The sequence below is a fragment of the Berghia stephanieae genome, chromosome 3 (assembly GCF_034508935.2).
Source record: "Berghia stephanieae isolate SIO BIC M18660-M18661 chromosome 3, UCSD_Bste_1.3, whole genome shotgun sequence".
NCBI lineage: Eukaryota > Metazoa > Mollusca > Gastropoda > Nudibranchia > Aeolidiidae > Berghia > Berghia stephanieae.
Genome location: NC_088362.1, coordinates 76,297,686 through 76,311,201, shown reverse-complemented (window position 1 = coordinate 76,311,201; position 13,516 = coordinate 76,297,686). Strand labels below are relative to the sequence as shown.

General features: G+C 32.0%; 1 protein-coding gene across 2 annotated transcripts in view; it reads left to right on the top strand.

Annotated features, from left to right (window-relative positions):
* The window catches only part of LOC144968474 (two pore channel protein 2-like), a 34,373-nt gene that overhangs the window by 3,053 nt on the left and 17,804 nt on the right, over nt 1-13,516 (top strand). For both annotated transcript variants that reach the window (XM_078906882.1, XM_078906883.1), the window contains exons 2-14: nt 1,751-1,923; nt 2,385-2,563; nt 2,949-2,998; nt 4,266-4,342; nt 5,786-5,963; nt 6,313-6,429; nt 7,300-7,406; nt 8,273-8,345; nt 9,417-9,485; nt 9,946-10,036; nt 11,055-11,120; nt 12,112-12,176; nt 13,061-13,179. In XM_078906882.1, coding sequence (XP_078763008.1) covers nt 1,790-1,923; nt 2,385-2,563; nt 2,949-2,998; nt 4,266-4,342; nt 5,786-5,963; nt 6,313-6,429; nt 7,300-7,406; nt 8,273-8,345; nt 9,417-9,485; nt 9,946-10,036; nt 11,055-11,120; nt 12,112-12,176; nt 13,061-13,179 — 1,325 coding nt within the window. In that variant the 5' untranslated portion in view covers nt 1,751-1,789. The remainder of the gene's footprint in view (nt 1-1,750; nt 1,924-2,384; nt 2,564-2,948; nt 2,999-4,265; nt 4,343-5,785; nt 5,964-6,312; nt 6,430-7,299; nt 7,407-8,272; nt 8,346-9,416; nt 9,486-9,945; nt 10,037-11,054; nt 11,121-12,111; nt 12,177-13,060; nt 13,180-13,516) is intronic.

Genomic DNA, 13,516 nt, shown 5'->3' with positions numbered 1-13,516 from the left:
ATCAACTGGTAATGGGAGTGGGGGGTAACCCACAAACGACCGAGGCGCTGGACGCAGGGCAGAACATGGTGATACGAGATCAAAGAGAAAAAGCCACCGGCTCTTGGGTTGTGGAAATGGTTGTTGGGGGAGGGGTGTGTGCGTGTGTGTGATTATTCTGTTTTTAATTACTTAGAGATACTCATGAGTGTGTGTGTTTAGGAAGACCAATATGGTTTCTATAACTGCAAACGGAATAGTAACTGAGAGTTTCACTAATGATACTATTATGATAAGTTCATCATTCGGGCGCATTGCATTGCAGTATTCCGAATCGAAGAGCAATCAGAGACTATTCAGACTCGACCCTGGTTAGCAACGGAGTTCTATTTAGTTTAGACTCAAGTTCGAATTGTCACGGGAAGCAATTCAGACTCGGGGTCCGAATTGCCATGGGAAGCAATTCAGACTCGGGTCCGAATAGCCTTTTCCTTTAATTATTGATAATTACATCAAATTGATGCAACTGAAAATAACAGTAATGGTATAGTAACGTAAGTAGTCTATTTGATGAGAAAGACAAAGTCATAGATCAAGTGGAAGTTCAGATAGAAAATGTAAAGAACAAAAGTCAAAGTGACTGATCTAAAGAAAAAGTTTTTTTTTTCTCACAACATGACACGATGTGCACTGAAAATCAAACAAAGAAAAATAGATTGTGATAGTGTGAGGCAGGCACCAATCATTCTTCTACAGGCTGAAGTAGGGGTATGAGCTGTGTCAGTGTGATATATGGGCAAAACTAGTGCTTCTGAACCCTTCTTCTCTTTCTATATCAGTTCGAGGGGGGTGGGGGGGGGGGGGGTGGGGGGTGGGGGGGGGGGGGGGTTCTAATAGGGTTAGAGGTTGGAGGATTCTTTTTTCTATTAGTTATAGGTCTGATTAAAGGTCCTCAGGTGTTTGTTTTTCCTATTAGGGTTAATTAAAGGTGCTAGGTTTTATTTTTTTCTTAGGGTTAGTTAAGTTAAAGGAATACTTGGGTTGTTTCCCTCAGCACGAGGAGCTTACAGAAGGCCTCCCCCTTTTTTTGGTAAAAATCTACCATAATAAATGTCACATTTTTGCAATTTTCAAGCTTTTAAAAAAAATTTGCCAGGTGGCAGTTCTGCTTAGCCTTAGCCTCAGCCTTACATTGTTATGAAGATAACGTGTAGGTTTTCACTTTCTTTATGAAGTAATGGCAAAAGAATTTACCCTTTCACAATATTGAGGCTTTTCTCATGAAGCAATCCTCAGGTCTTTCTTAAGTAGTCATTCCTGCTGTGATACATAAATATTGTCATGCTTGAGTGTAGCTGTGGTGTGATGATGATGATGATGATGATGATGATGATGATGATGATGATGTTAATGGTAATAAAAGCAATAAATAAAATTGATAGTAATAAAATAACAACAATGGATTTTTACGTATATTCATATAAGCGTTTTTACAAATTTACACAACCATCATGGTACTTAATAGTTGCATTTACAAGTCATAGCAGTTTTAGATCACTTCAAAGCATGAAATTAATTACTGGAATGTAGGATAGATATCAGTATGACTGCTTTTATTGTTTCGAACCCATATTCAGGAGGGTGGGGGGGGGGGGGGGGGGCTTCTCTAAAGGCTTTCTGCATTCTACTACCCTAGTTTCTCATTTATGCTTATCTTGTAGGCCACAATAATAATCCAGCAGTTGCTAATTTGTAATTCCTTTTCCCACAGAGTATTGGATGATGTAATTGACTAGTTGGAATAAAGACAATGTCTGGACCAGAGGACAGACGCCATTTAATCTCCACGTCAAACATCTGTTATAATTCACTTTCTGCACGCAGGTCTGGAACTGAGAATGCTTCAGATCTTATAAACAATGATATTGATTCATCCAGCACAAAGTGAGTTTTCATTCTGATGTTTAATTTTTAGACATTTTTCTCATTGCTGTAACATGTGGAATAGTGTGTTGAGATAATGTTTTTTTATAGATATAGAAAAAGGGTTTAGAATAATCAAGTGTCCTACATCATTGAAATTCAATTTGAAAATATTTTCTGTCCCTTTCCGTATACTCGAAAAAGTAATTCTGAAATGAAAATGAGCAGAATGTTGGTTTAATTCCTAAAACAGTTAAGTTTGTGTATTTAAGTCAAATAAAGAATTAAAATTAGATCTTTTAGAAACCCAAAAAACTTGCTTGGCAGACATATATATATATATATATATATTTATATATGCCACCCAGTTTCTATTTCCAGATCACTTAACATCTTTTTAAAAACTTTTTAGCCAAAATAGTGTGTTTCATTTTGTTAAATTTTATAACAATCATTAAAAAAAATTTACTCTGATCTTCCAGCCTGGGTGGAGTGGCTCACTCCATTAATTATGTCCCACACCAGGATTCAGGACAGATCACCGGGAACAGTGATGATTGGGATGAGCCTGCCAGTGATGGAGGCCATTTATTTGATGACAGCAGCACTATCTCAGAAACTGCGTATACAGTCACTGAATCAGGACAGTTTTTGGGTTTAGGTAGATCTTAGATATATGTCATTAGTTAGCAGCTGAACTTATTAATGTAAATCAGTTTGGTAATCTAAAAATATTTTGGGATTTTAGCAGATTTGTTTTTGGCCCATTAATGTGTTCATACAGTTTTATTCGCATCTAGTAGTACACATACCATTATAAGTGCACAGAGAAGAGTTTTATTTTTTAAACTTCTAAGAATTAAAATTTCATAGTTCTTACTACTTTTCACTACTGTGATTTTCAACACATTTTCCTTTGTCTTGTTCCTTCCAACATAATACTAAATTGATACTAGTCGCATATAATCCAATGAAAGGGGGGGGGGGGGGGGGGTGATTTATCTACATCTGATATCTAGTGATGATTTTTTTGGTTTAAATTTCAGAGTCAGTTTCCATATTACAAGCCGTTGTCTTTCTGGAGGATGCATACTATGTAAGTTTCTACAAAAAATAAAAAATATATCTATTTTTAAGAAGTTGCTATCATATAAAGTCGTAAAGTTATAAAGCCAAAAAATTAATGTCAAAGATAGATTCATTTGTTTGTACAGAGCTACTAATCCCGTTTTTTCCTTGGTATTATCCGGATTTTTAAATTAAAAAAAAATAATTTTTTTTTTTTTTTTTTTTGGGGGGGGGGGGGGTCTTAAAAAATAATGCCAGGGTTTGTAAATCCCATTATTTTTTCTTCATATTATTATTCGTAGATATTTGAGTGATATTTACACATGACACATGATTAATCTAAGTCTATAAATGTTGTTTATGACATATTTCTATTGGATTTATTAACAAAGACTTTTTTATCTCATTATTTATCTCAAGATTTTTGGTACTTATATTGCTATTTCTTGAGTGTGAGTTTAAGATTCTAATTTTAAATAGTCTTTTCCTGTTTCACTGGCATTATGAGTTGGCCTATATGTTTTTAATTACCTTCTGGAATGAGATTACATGATTTGGTTAGGTCAAGGCCATAAGAGAAACAGCCAGATGTGAGCCTATGTGTTCTTCTGTGTTATATTTATTTCTGTGTAAATAATTTCTCTGAAGAGTTAGAAACCGTTGAACGATATCCATTTAAGTTGTGCAACACCATGTGAGACTGGCTGGATGTAAGCTGGGGTTTGAACATATTATGTAGGCTATGGGCTCTAAATTTATATAACTGTATACCACTTTTTTCCATTTATAATATGCTGAAATGTTCTATATGATTGATAATCGCTGCTAAACATCTATAACGTAATCTGAATCTGTCATATCAATTAAATGTTCCAGTGTGTTGCTGTGGTGTACTGGTAGGGTATCGGACTTCCCACATAACTTTAATTAGATTGGAGCATTCAAGTTGATGATCAGACACTGCTACAGTTTGGCCATTGGAAAGGGTCTTTATTACATTTGCTGTGTTCTGTTGAAGACAGTCATTTATTCACGAAGTCCATTTCATAAAAAGCGGCATCACCATTATCCAAACATTGTACAGGCATTTAACAGGCTGCATTGCATGCCTTATCCAACATGTTTGATATACACTATTTTGCTTTTTTTTAAATAGCAAACTCAGGAAAATATAGTATTTACTGTGGATAATTGCTTTATAAATACATATATTTTCATTCTTTTTTTTTATCTTTGTTTAATTGCTTTTAAAATGTGTGATACATTTTGAACAATTTAAAAATAAATCATTTCAGTACCGGTCTATAAATCACAAAATAAACCTGAAGGACCTCCAGACTTACAGGCAGTACAAGTCCAAAGCCATCACTGTGTAAGAAAAGAATTCACCCTTTTGAAAAATTCACATTACTTGGAAATATACAACTATCATTATGTTAAAATCCTTCAATAATGTATTCAAAAATGATATCGTCTTCATTTATTGTTCTCAAACTCTTTGGTTCAATTTTTAATGCACCACTATTTGAAATATTTTCAAATTTGAATATTATTTATTAAATATACAATACGAAATTATTCATTTTGTTGATAATTTGTAAAGAAAATAACAAATTGTCTTATTCTTATGGCTTTTGATATTAAAGATAATCAAAATTAACTGGTCAATACCTAAGATTAATGCACTAAAAAAACCCCAACCTATCCCGTCATAAAGCATACTTTATTACTTCCTACATCCGATTGGTTGATATATTACCTAATAATAATAATAATAATAATAATAATAATAATAATAATAATAATAATAATAATATATACTTTATTCATAAAAAAAAATGGAAATTCGTTTACAGACGTGGCGTGCATAAAAATGTATAAACACAAAGTTGAGAATCTATGGCGACAATGTATACATATATATATGCAAATGCACAAAAATTTTTAAAATATACAACCAAGAACCAATGGCGACACTTTATATATTTATTTGATAAATTGAGATAGACCATACCTCTGGCCTCTAGTCTGAACTTTTGTGTGTATATTTAAAAAATAGTATTTAATTTAAATCACAGTTGCGCGTTAAAAATTCAAACACCATGTGGCAAAAATGAATTAAGGTGACGTGTTGTCTTTGTTCTTCTAGATATGATACCTATATTATATTGTTACTTGTTTGGATATTCTTTTAAGCATTTTTATATATCTCTTGTGTGTAGCTGTGGTGTGATGGATTGATAATAGAACCTAGATTAATAATATAATAATAATAATAATAATAATAATAATAATAATAATAATAATAATAATAATAATAATAATAATAATAATAATAATAATGATGATGATGATGATGATAATAATAATAGTAATAATAGTAATAATAATAATAATAATAATAATAATAATATAATAATAATAATAATAATAATTTTAATCATAATCATAATCATAATAATTATCATAATCATAATAATAATAATAATAATAATAATAATAATAATAATAATAAAATAATAATAATAATAATAATAATAATAATAATAATAATAATCATAATAATGATAATAATAATAATGATAATAATAAATGATGATGATAATAATAATTAATAATAATAATAATAATAATAATAATAATAATAATAATATTATTATTATTATTATTATTATTATTATTATTATTATATTATTATTATTATTATAATAGTAATTACAATACTGATAATAATAATAATTATAATAATAATAATAGTAGTAATAATAATAATGATAGTGGAATACTTTTATTACTCTTTTATTTTCCTTTTCAGATTTAGATATTTCATCATTTTCCTGTTGCATATGCTTGCATTCTTTGAATATCCATCATCCTTAACTGTGACCTCTGACCTGCGGAATCGAGGAGAACGAGTGGAGGTGCCATGTTGGCTTACACAGTGCTTGGAACTTTTTTGTCTTCTCTCGTTGTTCATTGATAACATGATCAGGGTAAGAATTTATCAATGATCAATCCCTCAAGATATTATTATTATTATTATTATTATTATTATTATTATTATTATTATTATTATTATTATTATTATTATTATTGTTGTTATTATTATAATTTTTATTATTATTATTAGTATTATTTTCATCGTTGTTCTTTTCATTATTATTATCATTAACTGCCACATAAATGCAATGAAGTGCAAAATTAATAAACAGATATGCCAATAACCTTATTTTAATTCAATGTTAAAAACCTTTCATCTTCTTTTTAACTTCTTTTCTCAAACTGAGACAGTCTTTTTAAAGTTATTATTTAACTCACATGGCTTCACATCCTTGTCCACAGATGTATCTTATGAGCCCCCGTTATTTTGTTAAACACAAGTGGGATATGTTCTCCGTGCTTGTAGTGGCATTTTCTCTGGTTGACTGGACTGTGTCATTCAGCTTTGGTTGTCATGAGGTGAAATATGCAAACTTGTCTCTATCATACTACAACGTGTTGTTTTCTAGATAAAATAGATATTTATGAACATTTATAAAGCGCATTTTATCAAGCTCAATTTTCTTCATAATGCTTCACTTATTCTCTCAGCAAGCTGTATGCAGCCAAATGTTCAATTCATACAGTATACACCATTTATTAGTCATCCTTTTTTGTAACTACAACTCTTACAAAGTCCATCACAACTTATAGCCAGGTATTCATTCACATCTAAGTAATGTATATAAAATTCCTCCAAAGGATGAACAAAGCCCATATGTTTCTTTATTTATTTAAAGTGTACCTCACCCAAGGACACAACCAGGCCCAGTGTTTTGCAATCCTTGTCACTCATCCCACCACTGGTCACAATCAATATAGCTTAAATTGTGTTACAAGACGAGAGACATATGACTGAGGAAGTGATATCACTGACAATTAAATTGATAAAGAATGAATCGCTTTCCATATTTTTTCCTTTTCTTTTTAAAATAAAGTTTTAAGCCTATTTTCATTTTAGATTCCACTTTTTGAATACATTGCATCTCTTGGTCTATACATATTTTATAGTTATAATAATAATGATGATAAAAGTTTTTTTTATCGTGCCTTACCCTGCATCTTAACAAGCTCAAAGCACTTAGCTCTCTCTTTCTTCAAATGACTTCCTTTTTCAACATCCTCACACCATTCAGACCTCTTCAAGAAGGTATTTTATTGATAAAAATGAATAAATAAAACAATAATAACACCCATTTTGTTTATTAAAATATTCTGTGTGAAAATATATGATTTAATAAGGATGAATTGAAATTTATATTTACCGTGAAATCTGTTTTTGTGTTTCAGTTTGTTCGATTCCGCCGCATGTTCCGTCCTATTTTCATTCTGCAACACTCATCACTAATGAAAAAGATCGTGAACTGTCTACGAAGAACAGTCCCAGAGGTGGCCAGGTACAGTCTACACAACACCAAAATGATGAATTTCTAGTGAAAGTAGATTTTCAATCCCAATTTTGTCAAGATGCTTGGAGACCTCTACTTTTATATTTAGAGACTTAATGTGTTGTTTTACCACTTGATCAACTATTTTTGCTATAGGCTGAAGACGTGATTGAAATTGATATTAAATGAAGGATTAGAAGAATGAAGTGTTGATTTTTATTCACAATTGAAACAAAGACAATCATTAATCAATAGACATTTAGACATGACGTGATCTTGACTTCGTTCTACTTTCTTGTGTTTTTCAATTTATCTAACTGCTGAAAACTTCAAACCTATTAATTTACTCTTTGGTTATTTTAAGGATTATTTTGCCTTTTACGTAACCCATAATAAATTAACACATTTATCAGTTACTTATTTCAGTCTCTGTAAATTTTTGATGACGTCTTACATGATTATAATTATGTCTGAGGAACTTTATCACAACTACATTTTTGTTAATGGGCCTCGAGAATACTAATATCTTTAGAAAAAGTGGCTTATCTGCAGATTTTATGAAATTTTGAAGTATGAAACAATCTTCTATGTCCTGTTACACCTGGCATATTTAACCAGTATTTCAACTTTGCTGTGACTTGACCATGTGTTATCAGATTGGGTTAGAAATTAATTGTGTGTTTGTGTGTGTTTCTCTGTGTGTGCGTGTGTCTGTGAGTGTGGGTGTCTGTATGTGCTTGCATAGGAGTGTCTATGTATGTGTTTGTTTTGTTTCCATTCAGTCTGAACAGTCTAGTTTTGAACCACCCATCATGGATTTGCTTATTGGTGCAGACTGCTCTTGTGAGATAAATCATTGTTGTGTCTATTTTCAGCGTCCTCCTGCTCCTGTTTCTACACCTTTTCATTTTCACACTTTTTGGAATGCTTTTGTTTCCTGATTCCAATGTGAGTATTAATGGAGATGATACATTCTTTTATAGAGTTAACAATTAATCTGAATATGTGACCAATCATTTAAAACGGCATTATGTTGGGGAAAAAAATTTACTTTAAACTTAAAACGAGCAGAAATATGAGTTTTAGATTTTGTCCCTTTAAGAAACAATATTTATTTTCCTCAATGAATATAATATATAAAATTAAACCAAGTTTCATACTTCTGACAATAATTTCAATATTTAGCATCTAAACAACCCCAATATAATACTGCGTTGAAGTGGTGGGTCACATAATTTATTTTGTTAATAAAAATGTTTACAATTGTCCATTTTGGATTTTTAAATTGTTAGACAGACGTTTTCTCCTAGATCTCAAATTGCTCAAACAAAAGAAGGAATTCAAATATAAATTGTAGAAATATTCTGGAGTTGATGGAGAAGTATAAAGGTATTTATCAGCAAATTAGTTAAAGTATGTCAAGTTTAAATGCCAAAAATACACTTATTGCAATTAAAAGTTGGAATATTGTTGTTGAAGTGGGATGTTCTAAATATTAAATTGTAATTTAGGAAGTCTTGAAGTATTTGAACCTTTTTATTTCATTATCAAAATCAAGGGTGATATTCTGAAAGTTTTCATATATGATGTAATATATAAAGTAATCTAGAATTTGAGTTCAAAGCAGTCCAACAGAGTCCTTCCATGGAATTGAAGTTTATTCTAGTTTCTGTAGCGTTAGATACTGATCTATAGTAAAGCACTTTTCACCTAACCCAATAGATCCAGCTAGCCAATCTCTCCTTGATGGACAGAGTTTGGGAAAAAATCCCAACTGCACCTAGAAATTATACCCCCTGGTTTGTGGTGAGTGCTCTATCAGAATGAGCTATCAAGACCATACCCCTTCCCGTGGTCATATTATAATTCCAAATAAAATCACCATCACACCACAACTACCATCACATTTATCAACTTCATGAATTTTAGATGGATAGATGAAACTATTTAATCACTGACTACAAAACAATGGAGAATAGTAAGTCGAATCAATCAATTTTATTGTATGTCTTTACTAAGGAATCCTCTCACAAGAACTCCACAGCAGGATTATCTGATGAATATGGTGCTGATACTACATCAAACAAAGTGAGTTGGGTCCCTAATTTGAAATTTATTTCATTGCTTCAAAAAACACAATAAAAAAGTAGAAGAAGAAGGAGGAGAAGGAGACAAAAAAAAATATAGTTACAATGAGATCATGTTGCAAAAGGAAGGGGGAAAAATCTTTTTTATGTAAACGACCCATCGTCTTATATTTTTACTTTTTGTAAATACCATTAAGATTAATCGGGGTGCCACTTTTCATATGTGCTTTACTGCATTTTTACATTTTTTCATTCTCCATTTTTCCTGCACGTATAGTTTCAGGCAGTACAATTATTTCTGAGAATTCATTGAAGTCAATCAATTTAATATAGTGTATTCTATACTTTGATGTTTGTGTTATGGAGACAATGCATTTAATGATGTTTTTGGAAATCTCACTCAATATATTTTTGATTTTCTAAATAGTGGATTGTTTCTTTTCAATTGTTTCTTTACACAGACAGTGGCCACTGAGTCTGAGTATTTTCGGAATTTTTTGGATTCACTTATAAGTCTTCTAGTGTTGTTGACAACAGCAAATAATCCTGATGGTGAGACCACTTTATATTTATTCTATTCAAATCTCATTTCAACTACTCATGTGTTTTATTTGATTAAGATCATGTCAGTTTTTCTTTTTTAATAAGCTTCAACAGTCATAATGTCACTTCCCTCGTAATGACTCATGGTAACTTAGTAACTGGCTCTAAACTATTGGAACAATGGCGGACGCCCTTATGAAATATTTCTCCGACGAGCATAAAAGCGTATCCAGAGGGAAAAAAACATTATAAATCTGATCATGTTTTGACTTTTACACATTCTGATCACAAGACATATGAAAAGTTGTAGCCACATGAAGAATAAAAAGTGCCAATTTTCTTTGTTTAGAACCAAAATGGTCGCCCTTGCTGGGCGACGTGACATCAGACTATTGAATCCAATTACTCATGTCATATCTTTATCAAGTTTGTATAGAATACCTTTTTACACCCTAGGTCATAAATGTTTTAGATCTTATGCCCTAAATTAGTTTTAAACCACTTGTTACAGACTGCTTATTGGATGGAACCAGAAACATTATACTTCAACATTGCTTTATTGACCCGACATCAAAGTAAAAACATGTATAAAGTGCACTTGTGCAGTCGCAGTGGTTATTACACTATTCATTGTGTGTTACTTAATTAATCCTATAGTGTTTAATTAACATATAAAAATTACACCCTTCTGAGCATAATCATAAGATGCCATCACCTAGGCATTCCATGAAGGAGTGCTATTTTTGGGATTGTTCCCTCTTTTATCTGTCAAACATAATCAATCCATCTTCATCGTCTTGATTAGACAATTTCAGAAATTGGGAACATTTCAGGTTTTCTCATCTGCAGCAAACGTTTTTTTGTTGATGTCCAAGATTCAGCTCCGTATAATAGAAGTGAAAACGGATTACTCATGAATATGCATAGGTTTGTTTTTGTTGATCATTCTTTTAAAATCTGATATTACTTTACTCTTTTTTTTATGGTTTTGCTTTTTCAAACATCTCCTTGATTTTGTACTTGACAGTGACCATGCCTGCGTATTCCAAGAACAGGTTTGCCTCCATCTTCTTTGTTGTTTATCTTTTGATAGGTGAGTGTAATGTTGAAATATTTTCTTTTGACAGGTGAGGGAAATATTGAAATATTGAAAAGAAAACATGATAAAACTAAGTTTCACCAACTTGTGTTTTGTCATATGAAAACCTTGCATTAAGGGATATACCTGTTGTGGAATGGTTTGACAGTGATGAAATACTTGAGGTGAGAGTATGATGAGAGAATGTGAGAAAGAGCCTTTTCTAGTGACTCAGATGGGCGCTACTGTACCCATATTGGCATTCAAACCAGGAACTTACATGACCTATATCGAGTGTCAAGCCATTAGAGCACAAAGCCAGACAAGAACAAAAAAACCCTAGTCACTTAAACTTTAAATTGTCAACAAACCTCTTGAAAAGTGTAAATCAGTGTATCACCTCCTGTATTGTTTTATACCATGAGACATAAGAACATATACATTTTACTGTAATTCATCAAAAATATCTCATATCTTTTGTATATCATGGCAAGTTTGTAGCATTTGAAGTTATGTTACATTCAGTGCCTCAACAACCTCATCAATTTTTATGACTCCACAATATGTTTTAGATGTCTATACTAGCCATTTGAAACGGAACAACAATAAAACAAGAAACTCAACATTTAATTTTGAAATCCCCCACTCAAGAACCAACCATCTTTACTCTTTCTTTCCCTCCACCATCCGACTTTGGAACTCCCTACCAACCAATTGTAAACAAGCCCTTTCAACTGATGACTTCAAAAAATTGCTCCCTGTTTTCCTCTAAAACCCTTGTTACTGAAAAGATGGCCATCCAATCTTCAGCCTGAAGCTTTGGCCTTAATGGAAGAAGAAGAAGAAGAAGAAGACAAATTGCATGCATTCTATAAAGCTTATGCTACATTAATGTTAATGAGATCTGACATATTGTGCTTTTTGGTCATGATTATCTGTGAGTGTGAATAGAGGTTAAATAGTGTTCTATTCTTTATGCCCCCCTGTCCCTCTCCATTGTAAACAGGCCTGTATTGTTTCATGAACATGTTGCTGGCCGTCATCTATAATCAGTTCAGAGGATACTTCATGGTAAGTCAAACCCTCAAACGTATTTGATAGAATAAGTCTTGCCTTACTTAAGCCTTAACCCAGTCAGGGCATTGGCCATTGATAGTGCTTCGCCATTTGATTCTTCCCTTGGGCATCTTCTCCAGTTGCTACTGTGTATCCTCCTATTTCCATCCCTCTTAGCTTCTTCTTTATGCATTCAAGCACCAACTATTTTTGGTTTCCATTGTTTTCTTTCTCCTTGCGAATTACATGAGATAGCCTTTCATGCGATGTTGCAGGCACGTTTTTAATGTGTATGACCTGATGGAATTATTGGAGAGTATCACATACTTAATGCTGATCCAACTGCTGTAATATTTGACTACCATAAAATTATACAGGATTTTGTCATTTTATGTAGTTAAGTTAGACAGTAGTTTGTCCATTATTTGTAGCACACTGGCCCAACACAGAATTACACGTCCCTCTGTCATCAGAATATTCCCCGCTGACTAATTAATGTAGATCTTGGCCTCTCCAGTAATTTTGGAAATTGATCCAGCCCAGATTTGTATATCCTTCTGTTACCATTAATTAGTTAACATAGATCTTGGTCTGTCCAGGGGTTTTGAGACTTTAGGCCAATTTGAATTTACATTTTCTTCTGTCATAGGCTGTCTCTTTTACATTCAGAGAGTTGGCTAATGTAAATCTTAATCTTTCATAATTGTATTCACTATATGATTTACTAGATCATAGAACTGTGAAAAATATGAAAAATGTTAGATAAATCTGTTCATTTGTTTTCCTCTATTCTATTGAATTTGCTTTCATTTTTATTGTGAGTATGATAGAAGCCTATTGATTTGTATAAGAGCACATTTTGAGAAGTGGTGTCTTTTATAATTTTTTTATTCTTACAGAACTCTATGCAGAGAGACTTGTTGAGGCGCCGTCTCGGTGTGAGGGCATCTTTTGAGGTCTTGAGACGGAAGCAGGGGGTGTTAGGAAGTGGTACATTCACATCTTTAAGTTCCATTAGGTGATATTATTCATATTCGTGTAGCCAAAATATTGATCTCATAATGATTACAACATCTAGGTCTACAATGTTGATGATGAATATCCAATATTATTTATAATTTTTTTTTTTTTAAATTAGAGAGTGTTGCCTTTAAAATGTTTTAGCAACCAAACTCACACATAACATAAAATATGTCGCTATTTTAGTTACTTGTGTCATAGATCATATATTTCATGATTAACATGTTGGGCACAAGTGAGGTGTTAAAAATGAGTTATCATGACCTAACGAATTCATTTTTTTTTTGTGCCTAAGTTATTTTGGTGTAACCTTGAGACGTCTAAGGTTATAAGTG